The sequence below is a fragment of the Artemia sp. Qi Xiang Cuo genome, chromosome 3 (assembly GCF_049724085.1).
Source record: "Artemia sp. Qi Xiang Cuo chromosome 3, ASM4972408v1, whole genome shotgun sequence".
NCBI classification, from domain to species: Eukaryota; Metazoa; Arthropoda; class Branchiopoda; order Anostraca; family Artemiidae; genus Artemia; species Artemia sp. Qi Xiang Cuo.
In genome coordinates, this window is record NC_142796.1 from 61120357 (window position 1) to 61140857 (window position 20501).

General features: G+C 37.5%; 1 protein-coding gene across 1 annotated transcript in view; it reads left to right on the forward strand.

Moving 5' to 3' along the window:
- The first annotated feature begins 10546 nt into the window (after positions 1 to 10546).
- Positions 10547 to 20501, forward strand: part of LOC148954369 (uncharacterized) — an 89831-nt gene continuing 79876 nt past the window's right edge. Inside the window, exon 1 of the mRNA XM_089087064.1 lies at positions 10547 to 10610. Coding sequence (XP_088943190.1) covers positions 10599 to 10610 — 12 coding nt within the window. The 5' untranslated portion in view covers positions 10547 to 10598. The remainder of the gene's footprint in view (positions 10611 to 20501) is intronic.

Consider the following 20501-nt stretch of genomic DNA (forward strand, 5'->3'; position numbering starts at 1 on the left):
TACATCACTTTTTATCAACTTAAACACTTTTCTGTACAATAGCACTTTTTGTACAACAGAAAATACACACTCAGGGAACAATAGAACAGTTGAACATGATGAATTTAAAGGTGGGGTCCCCCCCCCCGGACCGCGGGGCCGAAGGCCGGCCGGCCGCGGGCGGAACCCCCCACCCCCCCGGGCGGCCGCGGGCCGGACCCCCCCCCGGGAACCGCGATGGAAAAAGATTAGTTGTCGTCACTGCTGCTGCTACAGGTTAGTTGAGGTTGGGTTAGATGAGGTTGAGTTAAAGTGGTTAGATTGGGTCAGGCTATTTAATTTATGAACAGGTTCAGTGGTGAAGGTTAGTTGGTTAGGTTAATTTATCCAGACCAAGTTGATTGCAATAGTCTATGCATTCAACTCGATCTGAAATACGGTAGTGGCCGTGGGGTAGGACAGTCACAACATTCTCGAGCACATAGACCTTGTCGGATATACACGACATTGCATTCTTCTCCACTCTCACAGTATAATTTCTATACTGTAGAGAGCGAGTTGCAAGCACTTGTGCTCTCGGCACTAGGCTACTTTCTACACAGTCTCTGTACACGCTCATGTTGAAATTGCTCTTTACAAAATGTGTAGGCACCCCTTTACACGCCTTCTTTTCGTCCCCACTAGGAGTTTCAACGCAATAAACTTTGGGACCCGGGAATAGCCCCCTGGATATCAAATCACTCCTAGTCTCTGATTTTAATTTTAATATTTGGTTGGGAGCTTGACGTTTCACCAGCTCGGGGTCGAGGGATGGATTCCAGTTGGTGAAATCCATCCGCGAGCTGATGTACACCCCATTTTGCAAATCACCCAATAAATCCAATTCAGGCCCATTTACCTTTAACAGCAGAGAATCTGTATCACCATAGTAAATTTGAACCTCCCCCTCCCGTGGCCAGTGCACCTTGCACACATTGTAAAAAAACGACAACATGAGCTTTTTTGAAATTTCCAGTACTGAACTACCGCCTGCTTTATTCTTGTTCAGCACTACATTTCGCTTTCGCCTGTGTAGAAGAACCATGCCAGCCTCTATGCTCGTGAACGATGTAAAATTAGGGTCGGCACTAATTCGTGCACACTCTAGAGGGTCAGTCACGACGTCACAGCGAAATCTATTACGAACGCTTTCACACATTTTGCCAAACGCTGAATTTAGAATGAGCTTATACATTTCCTTCTCCACCTTTGAATTTGCACTAGAGCGTTTATCGACAACAGTGTCGATAAACGTTTTCAAGTAGGGTCTCTTATTGAACTGTAGGACCCTGTGTATTTTTGTGATTTTGAAGCCATTGCTCACCATCCAATGCAAAAGCACATGGTGAACAACGATCTTCTCCCTAGGGTCCAAATCAGCAATCAGTTTCTGTTTAGAGGGAGTCCAGTGCATCCCCATATCCTCAACCAATGAACAACTGTAGGGGCTCAGAGAGTCCCTGATCACCGGCCGAGTGATACAGGGAAAGACAAAATCTTTGACTGAGTCGTGAAGCGCCAGCGGAATGTGACCATCAACTTCAAAGAACCATCCTTGTGGCCCATTGTCCTCGACAGTGGTAATGTCGGGGAACTCACAAGGATTCTCAAGCCATTGATAGTTCCCACACGGCAAAGAGTAGTGTGACATTGCCGAGGGGTACAATGAGTTCATGTCCAAGAACACTGCAATTGACTTTGCACCGCTGCTTTGTCCGCTCGGATCGGTTGATAAGACGCGGTCCCCATGAAAAACATACCCTCCCCTCATTGAACGCTCTACAAAAAGGTGCTGATCTATGTCAGTGATTAGGCCTATGTCCTCTCTGCTAATTTTTAAAATTAAATCCATTACTACCTGGGGTGTAGAAAAATAATATCCTCAATATAACCAGAACTCTGAATAGATTTGGTCTGTGTTCTTCCAGAATATATCCAGAAAAGTTAGAACGTAGTGGCCAAGTACAGTCTACAATAATCCCACCCATATTTACACTTCCCCTTGGACCACACCTTCTTGGCAAACTCGTACTCCTCGGCTGTGCATTCACTGTTGGTCAGTGAATTGTAAAAATCTTCAATTGGAGGTAGTTTCTCCTCACTTAAGCGAGCGCCAGAGCAGTAATAGTCGTATGCGTATATACCTTTGCAGGTCAACAGATCATACATTTCACTGTCTGGAAAGGGCTGTTTAAGCAAGGGAAAGCTATCAAAATTGTCGCTTTTTTGCACTTGAATCAATTGACTCAATGCCTTGGGGAAAAAAACTAAAGGAATCTAAAAATCTAATTTTATTCCAACACGTATGCCCATTATCCACTGCCTGCCAATTCAGTTCGAGAAGCAATAACTTCTCGGCTGATTTGGGAATTATGTTGTAGGTAAATGAACTATTTACCCATGGACTATCTACTCCCCCTCCCTCCCAATGCATACGTGCCAGTGCCGGTCAAATAAATTTTAAATCATAATTGGAATTATAAATAAAAACAGGGATAATAAACTGCTGGCTAACATTTAAATTCCACGATTGATGCGCAACCCCTCTAAAATTACTCCCCCCCGAGGATATTTCCTGCCACAAATGGTCATGGTCTCTGACTTTCCCTCTCCCCCCACGTGTTCCTATAGTCCCCTCCTCTGTAACCTCCCACTAACCAACCCCACAGCAATTGTTATTGTTACTTGCGATAAGAGCCTCGGCAGACAACACCAGTGGATAAAGCGTATGTATACCCCAATAAATCTCACCATGAGCAGTGCGACTTCTTTTAGTCAGGGCCATGACATGGCAATCTTCCTCCGACCCGGTGTCTATTCGTTTTACGACATGCCGGTGTTTAGGATTGTCTATGAGCATGACGGCAGCGGAGCCTGCACCGGCTAGGTGTTCTTTGATTCAGTTTGGAAATTTGGGATCGTTCACCTTTACGAGCTTAGCCTCACAGTCCAGAGATATTTGTTGCACTGGAGAAGGGTATTTTGAAACTTTTTGAATCGTAGAATTGCCCTATCCCCTGAAACCGTTTCCACAGTCTGATAGCCATGGCGGCTACAATGCCTCATGTGATTCCGTAGTTTCATATCACTATGGAATTGTGACAAGCATGTTGGACAGTAGAAACGTTCCCCCCTTTTCATACCCTCCCCCAGAAATCTACTAATGTAAGTGATAGGGTTAAAATTCCCGAGTTTATCTGGTTGACTAGGTGGCGTTTATAACAACCAAACCCAGTATTTAATCAAATCAACTGACAGACCCCGGACAGGGAAGACCAACCCCTCCTTTTCTAAGCGAGCCCCAACTTCGAATTAAGTTTTATATTGTACCACAGTAACGCCAATATTTAAATGGGCATTAGCCCTGTCAAACATATCAATGGATCTTAGCGTCACTGGGTATTTTTCTTCTAGACATGAAAAATCTACAACTGGGAAATCGGACCCCTCCTTCCCGTGTATAGCCCAGTAATCTAAATTCGTCTTAGTAGCGTGCCGAGATAGAGGCTCTTATGCTGAGATGATGATAGCATATCGGAAAAACATTTGACATTTTTCAAAACGTATCCTCTTAACACCTTTACAACTTTCTATATCCTTACTATATTTTAAGACTATGACCTTGGTCCACCCCCCCCTCTTAAAATAAAATCTTTCTTAATTTTACATATATTTACGCTTAAATTTTCAACAAAAAGAACTAGAGAGCCACACCTGTTTTCATTATAGTTCTCAAGATGCGTTATAATTTGATCCACCCAATCCGTGAAAGCTCCCTCAAAATTTTCTAAATTCGAATAAACCAAACGCATCTCGGAATGTATATAATGATAGTAAACCTCACTTTTTCCCTCATTCAAATGGAACACTTTTAAAACAATGGAAACCTTAATTGAATCCCGACCACCCCAAAATTGAATTTGGTTCTCCAGACGTGCACGAATTTTATCTACATATGCATGCACAATCTCTATAGGGTCATAAACAACTTTCCCCGCCATTAGTGAATTAAAAGGATCACCAAACGCCGCAGCGTAAACAACTATACGATTTAAAATTCTGTTGGATAAATGAAAGTCTTGGAGAGTTGTATCCCCCTCCCCCTCTTGGATATTTTACCCTCCCCCCCGTTGGTCAAACCAAACTGGCGACGTCTGCACTTCAGTTGGTCGAAGTGGCGTCGTTAGGGTATCGGGGGCTGGAGGGATCGCTGTTAATTCCCGGGTAAAATCGTCCAAAATTTGCAATGTGTTTGGACTTAGCAAAGGTAAGTCCCCCTGTTCAACTGTGCTATTATCTAAATTAGTTAAAAAATCATCTAGAAACTCATCAATATTATCTGGAATTTGATGTAAATCATCCCATAGTGAATTGTTGTGGGACTCCACGTGTGCCTCCTCTCCTTCTCCAACTGACGAGCAGGGGGGAGATGGTGAGTATGGAACCAGAACAACCTACAAATGAAAAAATAACTTATTTTCAAAGTGTTCAAATCATCCCTACAGTTAAAATTTGGATTATTATTGCTTAATAACATTTGGTTAATACAACTGAAGATAATCTAAGATATGACACTATAGATGAAAAATAGCTTATTTTCAAAGTGTTCAAATCATCCCTACTGCTTTTAAAATTTGGACTATTATTGCTTAATAACATTTGTTTAATACAACTGAAGATAATCTAAGATATGACATAGAAGGCGACAATTTGGTCGTTTATTTTCAAAGTGTTCAAATCATCCCTACTGCTTTTAAAATTTGGATTATTATTGCTTAATAACATTTGGTTAATTCAACTTAAGAAAATATACTATATGACATGGAAGACGAAAATTTTTTCTTTTATTTTCAAAGTGATAAAATTTTTTTATATTTTTTTGGCGCGGCCCCCCGCGCCCCCCCCTAACCTTGGCCCTCAGCGCGTCCCGGACCCCCCCTGGCGCGTTTCGGAGCCCCAGCGCATCCCTGTGGCGCTTCTCGGGCCCCCACATCGCTTCCCGCGATGCTTCTCGGGCCCGTGGCGCATCCCTGTGGCACTTCCCTGACCCGTGGTGCACCCCCCGGAACTTCCCTAAGCATACCCCCACAACACTCTCCGGACCCATCGGCAAATTCCGGGCTCCGCGGCTCCCAGCCGTTTACCTAATGCCCCCAAAAAACCGTCTTGTTTGGCGGCATAAGTCGTTTCGCCACCTTCCCATACAGATTGTCTATGACTCCAAATGAGCCTAGATTATTTTTAATCTCATGTCTGTTCTGTTTCCAAGCTTATTCTCCGGGAAACAGTACAATTAAATTCGAGAACCGTTAATTCTAATTCAACAATGTTTCCACATCACTAAAATATTGGCAAGGCTTTGTAAGATTGAAAGTTATTTTAAAATATCCTTGCGCAAATTAGGGGATCCATTTGTGACAAATAGATAAATGTGAATAATCTCACTCAGTTCATTCTCTTGAAACTATGTGATAATCAATTGTGAAAAATAGGGGATTTTGAGTTTCAAATGGTGAGCATTAATTGAAATTACCCATGAAAAATATTCGCTTATGCGATAACAGCGAAGAAATAGCAACACAGAAAATAGCAAAGATTAGAAAAAATTGCATTTTGAGTTTCCAAGGCAGTGATTATTAATAGAAATTACCAAAAAATATTCGCTTATGAGATATCGAAGCGATAGCAAAGATTAGAAAAGAGCGGTTTCATAGCAATAAATTACATTTAGATATCTCCGAGGGAGGGAGGGAGCAGAGAAAAGAGTGGTTTCCTTGCAAAAAATTATATTTAGATATCTCCGAGGGAGATAAATTTAAAACATTGGTTGGGGCGAGGGGTTAATATCTCACAGAGATAAGTTTATATTGGGATTGAAAAGGACTGAAAAATGAATAAATAGAAAGGTAGGAAAAAATGCTTACATTTGCATACCCCGTCTGGGCTTGGGTGCCCGAAGGACCAGGTAGTGCATGTTGGAGGGTGGACGGGGCGACGTCACTATGTTCTTGTGCGACTGGACCGGCTATTTCACGATCTTGTATAGCTTCGGCAGGGTTCACCATATTATAAGAAGCCGTCCACTCTCTCTTTAACTTAAACCCAGGCTGCATTGGGGCTAGCACTGATGGGGCTGTCTTGTCATCTCTGGCTTTCTTAGCAGGCGGCGGTGCCATACATTCTTCACAATTTGCCTTAAAAAGAAGAGAAAAAATTAGTATCAAAATAATTTGCCCCCCTTTTCACAGAAAGAAAGTTAGTACCCTCATCCATATAATTTTGTATAGTTTATCACTAAGAAAGCACAACGTAAAAAATTTCGTGAAATGTACTAATTGCATCCTTTTGAATCTGAGAATTACAGCTCGCTGAACCATTCAAAAGCCGGGCTATATAAGTCAGCCTAGTTTCTTATTTTTAGGCATTTCCGTTCTTTTCTGGTTTTAATCTTTATTGAGCAAGCCATGTTTGACGCATTTAAAGTATTAACGCTATTTTTTATCTTTCCATATCCTTTTACGATAGCTGGTATTTATCACACACCCAGAAAAAACAGCCCACGGAAAATAACCCCCACGGAAAATAACCCCTGAGAAAAGACATGGGAAAATATCCCCCTCCCTCCAGCGAAAGATATCGCATCCTTTTGAATCTGAGAATTACAGCTCACTGAGCCATTCAAAAGCCTGTATAGTTTGTATATTTATCACACCCCCAAAAAAAAACAGCCCACGGAAAATAACCCCCACGGAAAATAACCCCTGAGAAAAGACATGGGAAAATACCCCCTCCCCCCACCGAAAGATATGGTAAAAATGCTATTCAATTTACGAATAATAAAGCAATGTATCTTTTTCTTAAACTCACCCCCCCTTACTTTTCACGCGAAGAAACAGTTTTGTTTTTCATTTTAAAATGATGGCCCCCGCCCCCTTTCGCCAATTTCCTAAATATATTGTTAGATATTAATTTGAAAATAACGAGATTTCATCGGCTCTCCAAAATATCACATTGCGTCTGCGCCTAATTATTACAATTGCCTCAAAGTGTTTTAATTTGACAGGAGAAACAGTTCATTTTGACTTTGGCTGCTGCGTTCGTAAACACAGAGGGGAAAGGATGACAGCTAATTATAGGCCTCGCACCGGAGAGCCTTGTGTAAAAACAGAACGGCATTTACATTAAAATTGACAGAAGTCAGTAGACACTAAATCACAATAGAGAAAAGTCAAACTTTAACGAAAAGAAAATTATTTCTTTTTGCGAGAATTTGATTGTAAAACAATGGGGGATGGGGTTAGGGTAAAAAGAATATATTTTATGTTTTCCTAGTGAGTATAAAGATTGTAAAGTGTTGTTTGTATTGTATGTGGGGGGGGGGGGTTTACTCGAATATAGTAGAGGGTGACCACGGAAAACAATTTTATTTTGAAAATAAAAATAATGAAAACAGAACTTACATTGCTAATTGCGGCTGCCAAGACTTCTAAAGAGTTAAATTTATCCATTGTTGTTTACACAGCGTCAAAATACTTTCTGATAATTTAATCACATTGCATGCCCGTTATATACGAAATCTCAAGGGTGAATTGTTATGTAACGGGGAAACTATATGTAAGCAGGTCTCTGATTGGCTGAGAAGGAGGATGTATCCGACTCTCTGATTGGCTGAGAAGGAAACATGTGATCTAACTGTTTCCGGGAAAGTCATAACATTTGGCTCGAGAGCAACAACAACAAATACTATTTCTGGACACCATGACATTCGCCTCGAGCATGTACATGACCAAAACAACAACAAATACTATTTCTGGATCATAACATTCGCTGAGAGCGTACACTTACAACAACAACAAATACTATTTCTGGACACCATGACATTCACGGTCGATTACGCAATCAAGTTCTCGGAAATTCACTTCCCCCTCGTGTCCTAGATCAATAACATTGTTCCCGTTAGAATTCAATGCGCATGTGCAACCTTCGTCCCCGAGTTATTACACATAGAAACATCAAATAAATCGACCTTAGAAAAAGAGGTCATTGACCCCATTAACCACGTGTTCTCCCTAATGACTCTATGCCCATATATGGTGTACTGATCGGAGATACGTTCTTTTGATAACCGAATTTTGTACTGATCGGAGTCGGACCCCCTCCTCTACTGCCCTTCACGACAGAATTATTAAAACAAACTTATAAGAGGTGCGTAGAGAGAGGTATTAAGTCTTAAATAAGGTATTAAATATCTGCGATCTTGTGGTAGCCAGCTAGCTCTTGCAGAAAAAAATTGAAATAAATAATAAGAGGATGCTAAGCCAGATAAAAGCGCTTTTATACTTTTTAAAGTAGGGGGACCAAAACCATCATTTGAGGATTTTATAGCGCAATAGAATGATTGGCTATCTTGGAATTTGTATTTCCTGGCATTTTGACCCTCTTTGGGTAAAAATTAATATGATAGTAATTTATGTTCGCTTTAAGGTCAAATTATCATCATTTGACTATTTCTAATCGTCCTAGATTTTAATAAGGCCCCTTACTTTTCTCTGAAAAACTTCTTTTCTTAGAAAACATTTTCAAATATTAACGCTACCAAGGAAGACGAATTTAAAATGTTGCTAAAGGTGCCTGCATTCCTGTGAGCACTATATTAAGAGTTGAAGTAATCAAACAGTTCGTGATAATGAACTGTAAGTAAGGAGCGACTCAGCCTATTAGTAACCGAAGATCTCATATATTTATATAACATTATATACATCATATCGTTACACACATCATGTATATTTATAACATTAAATACATGGGCGTAGGGAGGGGGTGGCAGGGGGGGCAGCTGCCCCTCCCCCCTCGACCTTCAAATTTACATTAGATATGGCTGAAAAAGCAGATTGTTGGAAAAGCAGTTGATAAAAGGCCCTCCATCACACTATCGACTGCCCCCCCTAGACAATATGCTGCCTACGCCCATGATTAAATACATCAAAAGGATTATTTTTCTACGCTGATTTGAAATATACAAGATTTCTTAAGTTTAATGTTACCCTACAAAAGTTACGAGCTTGAGAAAACTACCCGGATTTTCGAAAAAGAGGGAATCCCCTAAAAGCCAAGGAATCTTATTCAAAACGGGGCTATCAGATTCAATGCAACAGAGATCCCTACCGTAGAGGCTTCAATCTCCCATCTGTAAAAATGTGGAATTTTGTAATTTTTTTTTGCCAGAAGAAAGATAACGGATGCCTGTTTATTTTTTTTATTTTATTTATTTATTTTTTTTTTTTTGTTCTTCCTAGGGGTGATCGTATCAAATCAATAGTCATAGAAGATCGGTAGAGGCATTGTTTGGACGGGAATAAATTCTAGTGCGCTTTTTAAGTGGCCAAAAATATCGGAGGCCAACTTGCCCCCGTCCCACGCCCTCTTCCCCAAAGTCGTCTGACCGAGTTTTGAGATAGCCCTTTTGTTCAGCATAGTTGAAAGGTCCAAAAACTATGCTTTTGGAAATGACATAACACCCCAACAGGGTGGATCCAGGATTTTTTTTCAGGGGGGGGGGGCAAAATAGGTTGATCCGATAAACTTGCGTTAGGAGCAAGTTTAATTAACGCAATCTTGCGTTAATTAAGTAAATTACACTACTTTATACTATTTTAGGGGGAGGCGCCCCCTAGCATCCCCCTGGATCCACCACTGCACCCCAGAGCCCCAGGGGAAACGGCTGCAAGTTATGAAATTCGCCCATTGTTTACGTATAGTAGTTGTTATCGGGAAGTATACAGACATTTTCTGGGGGGTTCTGCGGGGTGGGATTTTCTAAGGGGAAAATTTATCGTCGGGAGGGAAGTTTCCGGGGGTTAGCTTTCCAGAGGAAAACTTACACGGGTGAATTAGCCAGAATTCATATAAGAAATTTGTTTTATTTGTCTTATTTTATCTTTGGCGACTTAATTTTACACAGGGAGACGTTCTGAGGGAATTCTCCGACGGAAATTTTCACTGGGGCTGGAATTTTTTGGGGATTTTTCTGGAGGGGGGGAGGCCCAAGGGATAAATTATCCATGGGAAAATTATCACCAGGAGAAATTTTCCATAGGAAAATTTTCTAAGGGAACAATTTGGTATGGGGGGTGGGGGATTTCTGGGAAAATATTTCCACATAGGGGGGATTTCTGGTATAAATTGAAAAACTATCAGAAATAAAATTTCAGTTCGAAATTTTCCTGATAGACGTTGAGGAGGAGACGACCCCTTTTATATAGGATTAATTTCTGTTTGCTTTATGTTTTAACGTTGCTCCTTACTTTTAGTTTAAAAAATAGTTTTTTCTGTATAATATTGAGAAAAGACACACTCAGTATTCGATTATACTGTCGCATCAGTCACTGCTGAGCTGTCATTTACACTTGAAATTGTTTAAACATATAATTTGAGCTAAAATAAACCTACACAATGCTCTATTTATTTTGGCAAAACACTTTTCCTATCCAAGAAATGTGTTTTTTATTGCATTTCATTTTTATTGTTACCACCTCTGACATTTCCTTATTTTTAGGATAAAAGTCTGGTCGGTTTTAGAAATGGATTTCAAGGTATCTTGTTATTTTATTTTAAGCATTTTGCATAAATTTGGTTCATTGTTAATTTTCCCTAAATGAGCTCAACGTAACTTGCAGACTAATTTGGAGTAGTCACCCCCCCCCCTTTTTCTTTACGATCACTAGTAATACGAAACACTTCAAACAAAATTTACATTTGTCGTCCAATAATGAGAAGAAACTTAATATGCTTTTAATGAAATTTAATTGCTCATATTTTCGATGCAAAATCTATCTTTGGTCATGTGAAGTTATTATAAAAGTTATGTATAAGATAACTTATAAGAGTGTAAGGTAGTGTTAGGATCAAAATAAAAATCAGCAATGCAATTTAGTTTACTCTATTCAAAACTAAAGTCCTATAACTTAATGTCTTCTAAGTGAAGTTTAATTATTAACATTTTCGATGCAAAGTCTGTCTTTGGCGATATGAAAGTAGAATGGCCCCTATTGATCCCACCCCTCACCCCTGCTGCCACCTACAACTTTTTTTAACACCAAATATGGGCATAGAGTCCCTAGGGGAAATGGATTTCTGGGAAATTGATTGCGTAATCAAAGTGGGTCAATGAACTAAATTTCCAAAGGTGTTGATGTTGTTGTTGTTGTAAGTGCACGCTCTCAGCGAATGTCAAGGTCGATGTTATTGTTGTTGTAAGTGAACGCTCTCAGCGAATGTTATGAGTTTCCAGAAATAGAAAACAACATTTGTTGTTGTTTTGGACATGTACATGCTCGAGGCGTATGGCATGGTGTCCAAAAATAGGAAACAGCATTTGATGTTGTTGTTGTTGTTGCTCGACGCAAATGTTATGAGTTTCCAGGAAACCGTTAGATCACGTGTTTCCTTCTCAGCCAATCAGAGGGCTTGCTTACATAACAATTCACCCTTGAGATTTCGTATATAACGGACATGCAATGTGATTAAATTATCAGAAAGTATTTTGACTTAGTTGATACAACAATGGATAATATTGATGAATTAGAAGCCTTGGCAACTACAATTTACCATGTAAGTACATTTTTATTTTAAAAATAAAATTATTTTCCTTGGTCACCCTCCAGTATTTTCAGGTGGTCACCCCCCCCCCCATACAATACAAACATCACTATACAATCTTTATACTCGATGGAAAACATAAAATATATTCTTTTTACCCTCAAAACCTAACCCCCGTCCATTATTGTTTTTACAACCAAATTCTCGCAAAAAGAAATAATTATCCTTTCGAAAAATTTAGCTTTTCCATATTGTAATCTTTTCTCTAACTGAGACTTCCGTCACTGTTGTTATTAAGCGTTCTGTTTTGACATAATGCTCCAGCGCGAAGCCTATAATTAACTGTCACCCCTTTTCCTGTCTGTATACATTAGCTGGTTTTAGGCAATCGAGGTTTTCAATGCTTTTACGTAATTCAGTGTTTGTCTGAAAATAGCGGTCAGCTAATTTTGTCTGCAAATTAGCGATAGACCTAGGGTGGGTTATTTTTCCTAAATTTAGGGGAGGGGGCGTGAATCCGTAATTTTTGTTGGGGGGGGGTTAGCACTTTTAAGAGTGACAAAATAGAAATTAAAAGATAAGTGGTTCTTACTTCAGTGTCTAACCATTTCTCTTCGAAATTTAGCGATTTTAGCTATAACAATTTTCCTAAATTTAGAGGAGGGGGCATGAACCCGTGATTTTTGTTGGGGAGGGGGTTAGCACTTTTAATAGTGACAAAATAGAAAATGAAAAGATAATTGTTTCTTACTTCAGTGTCTAACCATTTCTATTCGAAATTTATAGATTTTAGCTATAACAATTTTACTAAATCTAGAGGAGGGGGCGTATATCCAGGATTTTTGTTGGGGAATAGGTTAACGCTTTTAATGGTGACAAAATAGAAAATGAAAAGATAATTGTTTCTTACTTCAGTGTCTAACCATTTCTCTTTGATATTTTAGTGATTTTAGCTATAAAAATTTTCCTAAATTTAGGGGAGGGGGCAAGAACCCATGATTTTTGTTTGGGAGGGGGTTAGCACTCTTAATAGTGACAAAATAGAAATTAAAAGATAATTGTTTCTTACTTAAGTTTCTAACCATTTCTCTTCGAAATTTAGCGATTTTAGCTATAGCATTTGAATAAAAGATAGTAAGACATATGCGCTTGAATAAAAAACTGAACGTTTGTATAATAATGCATTGAGTTATTTTTGAGAAAAGTTGAACTTATTATAATCAAACTATGATTTTCAGAGTTTAGGTTGCTTTCGACAAAGATTTCTCTTTACATATGGCAAATTTCCACAAGGTGATTGATCCATGGTCCTTCCAAATGTGATAGAAGCTACTACACCCTGCTTCAATCTCTTTTTACCTATTCAAACTGAATGTTCGTATAACAATGCTTCGACTTAGTCCTCAGAAAATTTACCCCTCCAAATATTTACTCAGAGGAGCAGTCGCTGAAATATAAATCTCTACTTATTTGCCAATATTTTCACAGTTTTCAAGTTCAGATCTTCGAAGACACTCCCTCCTTCTCAGTTTATTCTATAAAAATGAGCTAATTATGCTAGAGTTTCAGAAACATTACATATTTATTTAATTAAGCACTTTTTTTCAGATATAATAATGTTTGGTGTGATTGACACATAATATATTGGTCTGAAATATTCCTCAACTGGCATTATTTTCGAAGCAGCTTTCTTACTCCTAGACAATCAACGACGTGAAATTCATTTCTATAAATGGAACATCAGATACAATATGTATAAGTACGAGAAAAACAGATGGAGTCCAACACTAAATTTTATAATTCGAAATGGCTTTTACGTTAAAACCATAAGACCACATAATGAAAATGGCTATGAAATAAAACATGTACAAGAGGAAATTCAGGAAATATGCAGTTTTTTCGGTGTGCAAGCTGTTTATGTTAAGGGAAACGTGCCAACTGATAAACTCTTACTAGAAAAATGTGATAAAAACATAGCATTATTCAATTTAGAAGACTTCAAATGTGAGAAATACCTGCATTCAGTCCATGACCCAGAAAATGAAGTTAGATAATTCGCTCAATGAATACCGGAAAAGATACCTGACATTGAAAAATGCATCAGATATCCAAAATCCTAAACTTGCTCCTCGTCATATAAAATGGATTAACCTTCTTTTTTTTTTTAAATATGTCATTATTTTTTTTAAAATGTTTTTAAATATTTTTAATCAAAAAAAATATTAATCCTCAAACATTTTTATTATTTAGAATAGTCCATCGCCATGAAAATTATACTTTCAGATTCAACATGTCAGGGAACACACTTTCAATTTCAGCACGCTGGAGAACCCTTAATAGTCACCCCCTAAAAAGGTAAGTTAACCCTAAAAGGTTAAAGAATTTCCCTGAAATTACACTTTCAGATCCAACAGGTCAGGGAACAAACTTTCAGGTTCAGCATGTAGGAGAACCCTATATGCTCACCCTTAAAAAAGGTAAGTTAACCCTAAACGCTTAAAGAATTTCTCTGAAATCACACTTTCAGGTTCAGCACATAGGAGAACCCTAAATGCTCATCCCTAAAAAAAAGGTAAGTTAACCCTAAACGCTTAAAGAATTTCTCTGAAATCACACTTTCAGGTTAGGTTACTATTTTTGACTTTTCTGAGCTAGATTTCTTAGCATTTCATAGATGTGTGCCTTCAGAAAATTATGATTTGGGAGGTATAGTTTGCTTTTTGGACTTTTCAGAACTAGGATTCTTAGTCCCTCATAGGTGTTTGTTGTCTGAAACTTCAAGTTTGGGACGAGTAGTTGGTTATTTCAGGCTTTTCAGAGCTATGAATCTTAGTCTCTCATAGGCGTTTGTTGTCTGAAACTTATGATTTGGGATATTTAAATTACTATTTCCGGCTTTTCTGAGTTGGATTTTAATTTTTCAAATTTCATTTTGAATTTCTGTCGTGAAATGCAAGAGTTGGAATATTTCAGTAGTGACTTGTTGTGCTTTACCTTCTCACAGTTACATTCTTTTGATTTTTCGAAGTTCATTTTGAATTTCCGTCATGAAATGCAAGAGTTGGAAAATTGGGGTCTTAGTCCACCAGCCTGAATGGTGAAAATCCACTAGCTCAGTATTGTGGATCCCAGTCCACCACCCTGAAAGGTGGAAATTTACTAGCTCCGAATTGGGGTCTTAGTCCACCAACCTGAATGGAGGAAATCCACTAGCTCACTATTGGGTTCTTAGTCCACCAGCCTGAATGGAGGAAATCCACTAGCTCAGTATTGGGGTTTTAGTCCACCAGCCTGAATGGTGGAAATTCACTAGCTCAGACGTGGGGTCTTAGTCCACCAGCCTGAATGGTGGAAATTCACTAGCTTAGAATAAGGGTCTTAGTCCACCAGCCTAAATGGTGGAAACTCACTAGCTCAGAATTGAGGTCTTAGTCCTTCAGCCTGAATGGAGAGACAACACACACACAAAGAGATGACAGACACACAGAACGAAACTGAATTACAATATGAGTCTGATCAGGAAGTGTTTACAGGTCAGGTTGGTCAAGTGGTTAAGGCGCTAGACTCAAGATCTGGTCCCCATACGGGGTCGTGGGTTCGAACCCCACACCTGACAATTTTTTTCTTATGTACTTTTTTTCTTTCATCATGTCTTGTGATTTCACTAAATAACTTCTGTAAAAGGATTTATGCAGAACCTAAATTGTTAGGGCCTTTAATAGATTAAATAAATAATAAAACTAGAAAAGTGCAAAATGTTCAACTTCTCTTCTGAATTTTCTTAAAGAAGAGAAAAAAGTTAGCTCAATTCTGAACTTTACCAATGAAACTGAATTACAATATGAATATGATCAAGAATTGTTTACATGTCAGGTTGGTCGAGTGGTTAAGGCGCTAGACTTAGGACCTGGTCTCCATATGGGGTCGTGGGTTTGAGTCCCACACCTGACAATTTTTTTCTTATTCTAAATCTTTGGAAACAGCCTCTATTTCTGACCGTTTAAGTTTTGATGTTAGTGTTGTCAGTCAAAAGCTATGACCTTGAGAAAAGAGCTTGAGAATATTGCCTGATTATCGAAAAATGGGGAAACATCCTCCAAAAGTCGACAGGAATGCACCCCCTCCAGCGCTTTGTCGGATATGTTGAATAAAATATGCAAAGTCGACATAGCTTTATTTCATTTTTTTAAGGTTAATTTAGACGAGGTTCTGAATTTTCTTAAAGAAGAGAAAAAAGTTAGCTCAATTCTGAACTTTACCAATGAAACTGAATTACAATATGAATATGATCAAGAATTGTTTACAAGTCATGTTGGCCGAGTGGTTAAGGCACTAGACTTAACATCTGGTCCCCATATGGGGTCGTGGGTTCGAGTCTCACACCTGACAATTTTTTCTTACTCTAAATCTTTGGAAACAGCCTCTAATTCTGACCGTTTAATTTTTGATGTTAGTGTTGTCATTCAAAAGCTATGACCTTGAGAAAAGAGCTTGAGAAAATTGCCTGATTATCGAAAAACACTGAGAAATACTTTTCAAAGACCATTTCAGAGCAATATATATATATATATATATATATATATATATATATATATATATATATATATATATATATATATATATATATATATCCCCTTAAGTTCTATAGTTCACAAAGACATAAAGAAATTTAAAGTTCAATTCTAAATTTTTCGATGGAAGATAGAAAAAGTAATACCATACTTGTGAATATTTTCACGGAAGATAAAAAGTTCTAATTCAATTTAAAATTTTCTCAACGAAGTCAAGGAAAGTTCAAGTTCTCTTCTGAATTTTCTCAATGAAAAAAAATTAGTCTTTGATCATTTCTATTTTTCCAAATAATATAAAAATTTTCCACTTTAGTTCAGATATGTCTCGAAGAGATGAAAAATTTAAAATACTGTTCCAAATTTTTCACAGAAGATAAAAAAGTTCAAGTTCTCTTCGGAATTTTACAAAAGAACACAAATCAATTCTAATTTTTCCAGAGAAAACAAAAATCTTCCACTTCAGTTCTTTATTTCACAAAGCCATAAAGAAATTTAAAGTTCAATTCTAATTTTTTCCTTGAAAGGTAGAAAAAATAATACCATACTTGTGAATATGTTCACGGAAGATAAAAAGTCCTAGTTCAATTTAAAGTTTTCTCAGCGAAGTGAAGAAAAGTTCAAGTTCTTTACTGAATTTTACCAAAGAACACAATTCAATTCTAATTTAACCAGAGTAAAATAAAAATCTTTCACTTAAGTTATTTATTTCACAAAGACATAAAGAAATTTAAAGTTCAATTCTAAATTTTTCGGTGGAAGATAGAAAAAGTAATACCACACTTGTGAATATTTTCCCATAAAATAAAAAGTTCCAGTTCAATTTAAAGTGTTCTCAACGAAGTGAAGAAAATTTCAAGTTCTCTTCTGAATTTTACCAAAGAACACAATTCAATTCTAATTTCACCAGAGAAAATAAAAATATTCCACTTCAGTTCTTTATTTCACAAAGACATAAAGAACTGAAGTGAACTTTTCTCTCTTCTTTAAGAAAATTCAGAAGATAAGTTGAACAATTTGCACTTTTCGAGTTTTATTATTTATTTAATCTATTAAAGGCCCTAACAATTTAGGTTCTGCATAAATCCTTTTACAGAAGCTATTGAGTCAAATCACCAGGCATGATGAAGGAAAAAAATTACATAAGAAGAAAATTATCAGGTGTGGGATTCGAACCCACGACCCCGTATGGGGACCAGATCTTGAGTCTAGCGCCTTAACCACTCGGCCAACCTGACCTGTAAACACTTCCTGATCATATTCATATTGTAATTCAGTTTCATTCTGTGTGTGTGTCGTCTCTTTGTGTGTGTGTTGTCTCTCCATTCAGGCTGAAGGACTAAGACCTCAATTCTGAGCTAGTGAGTTTCCACCATTCAGGCTGGTGGACTAAGACCCGTATTCTAAGCTAGTGAATTTCCACCATTCAGGCTGGTGGACTAAGACCCCTATTCTGAGCTAGTGAATTTCCACCATTCAGGCTGGTGGACTAAAACCCCAATACTGAGCTAGTGGATTTCCTCCATTCAGGCTGGTGGACTAAGACCCCAATATTGAGCTAGTGGATTTCCTCCATTCAGGTTGGTGGACTAAGACCCCAATTCGGAGCTAGTGAATTTCCACCGTTCAGGCTGGTGGACTGGGACCACAATACTGAGCTAGTGGATTTCCACCATTCAGGCTGGTGGACTAAGACCCCAATTTTCCAACTCTTGCATTTAATGACGTAAATTCAAAATGAACTTCGAAAAATCAATAGAATGTAACTGTGAGAAGGTAAAGCACAAAAAGTCACTACTGAAATATTCCAACTCTTGCATTTCACGACAGAAATTCAAAAAGAAATTTGAAGAATTAAAATCCAACTCAGAAAAGACCTAAATAGTAATTTAAATATCCCAAATCATAAGTTTCAGACAAAAAACACCTATGAGAGACTAAGATTCATAGCTCTAAGAAGCCTGAAATAGCCAGCTACTCGTCCCAAACTTGAAGTTTCATACAACAATCACCTATGAGGGACTAAGAATCCTAGTTCTGACAAGTCAAAGCAGCCAACTAGACCTCCCAAATCATAATTGTCTGAAGGAACACATCCATGAAATGCTACGAGATCTAGCTCAGAAAAGTCAAAAATAGAAACCGAACCTGAAAGTGTGATTTCAGATAAATTCTTTAAGCGTTTAGGGTTAACTTACCTTTTTTAGGGGTGAGCATTTAGGGTTCTCCTATATGCTGAACCTGAAAGTTTGTTCCCTGACCTGTTGGATCTGAAAGTGTAATTTCAGGAAAATTCTTTAACCTTTTAGGGTTAACTTACCTTTTTGGGGGTGACTATTTAGGGTTCTCCAACATGCTGAACTTGAAAGTGTGTTCCCTGACATGTTGAATCTGAAAGTATAATTTTCATGGCGATGGACTATTCTAAATAATAAAAACGGTTGCGGCTTAATATATTTATTGCTTAAAAATATTTACAAACATTTTAAAAAAAATAATTGCATATTAAAAATAAAGAGAAATAAGCTTAATCAACTTGATATGAGGAGGAGCAAGTTTAGGACTTTGAATATATGATGAATTTTTCCATGTCAAGTATCTTTTCCGGTATCCATTGAGCGAAATATCTAACTTCATCTTCTAGGTCATGGACTGAATGCAGGTATTTCTAACATTTGAAGTCTTCTAAATTGAATAATGCTATGTTTTTATCGCATTTTTCTAGTAAGAGTTTATCAGTTGGCACGTTTCCCTTAACATAAACAGCTTGCACACCGAAAAAACTGCATATTTCCTGAATTTCCTCTTGTACATGTTTTATTTCATAGCCATTTTCATTATGTGGTCGTATGGTTTTAACGTAAAAGCCATTTCGATTTATAAAATTTAGTGTTGGACTCCATCTGTTTTTCTCGTACTTATACATATTGTATCTGATGTTACATTTATAGCAATGAATTTCACGTCGTTGATTGTCTAGGAGTAAGAAAGCTGCTTCGAAAATAATGCCAGTTGAAGAATATTTCAGTCTAATACATTATGTGTCAATCACACCAAACATTATTACATCTGAAAAAAAGTGCTTAATTAAATAAATATGTAATGTTTCTGAAACTCTAACATAATTAGCTCATTTTTATAGAATAAACTGAGGAGGAGGGAGTGTCTTCGAAGATCTGAACTTGAAAACTGTGAAAATATTGGCAAATAAGTAGAGATTTATATTTCAGCGACCGCTCCTCTGAGTAAATATTTGGAGGGGTAAATTTTCTGAGGACTAGGTCGAAGCATTGTTATACGAACATTCAGTTTGAATACGTAAAAAGATATTGAAGCAGGGTGTAGTAGTTTCTATCACATTTGGGAGGACCATGGATCAATCGCCTTGTGGAAATTTGCCATATGTAAAGAGAAATCAATGTTGAAAGCAGCCTAAACTTTGAAAATCATAATTTGATTATAATAAGTTCAACTTTTCTCAAAAATAACTCAATGCATTATTATACAAACGTTCAGTTTTTTATTCAAGCACATATGTCTGACTACCTTTTATTCAAATGCTATAGCTAAAATCGCTAAAATATCAAAGAGAGATGTTTTGACACCTAATTAAGAAACTATTATCTTTTCATTTTCTATTTTTTTTCCATTAAATGCGTTAACATAGTCCACAACAAAAATGCTGTATGTTCAATTCCGCCCCTAACGTGAGGACTCGGCGTATCTATCATTTTGCTAAATGTGGATTACACCTGGGTAGACCCTGACGTAAGACACACTTATCTTTTCATTTCTATTTTGTCACTATTAAAAGTGCTAAACCCCTCCCCAACAAAAATCACGGATGCATGCCCCCCCCCCTAAATTTATGAAAATTTTTATCGCTAAAATCGCTAAATTTCGAATAGAAATGGTTAATCACGGAAGTAAGAAACAATTTTATTTTCATTTTCTATTTTGTCACCATTAAAAGAGATAACCTATTCCCCAACAAAAATGCAGGATATAAAACCCCTCCCCTAGATTTAGGAAAATTGTTATAGCTAAAATCGCTAAATTTCGAATAGAAATGGTTAGACACTGAAGTAAGAAACAATTATCTTTTCATTTTCTATTTTGTCACCATTAAAAGTGCTAACCCCCTCCCCCGCACAAATCACGGATTCACGCCCCCTCCCCTAAATTTGGGAAAATTGTTATAGCTAAAATCGCTAAATTTCGAAGAGAAATGGTCAGACACTGAAGCAAGAAACAATTATCTTTTCATTTCTATTTTGTCACTATTAAAAGTGCTAACCCCCCCCCCCAAACAAAAAT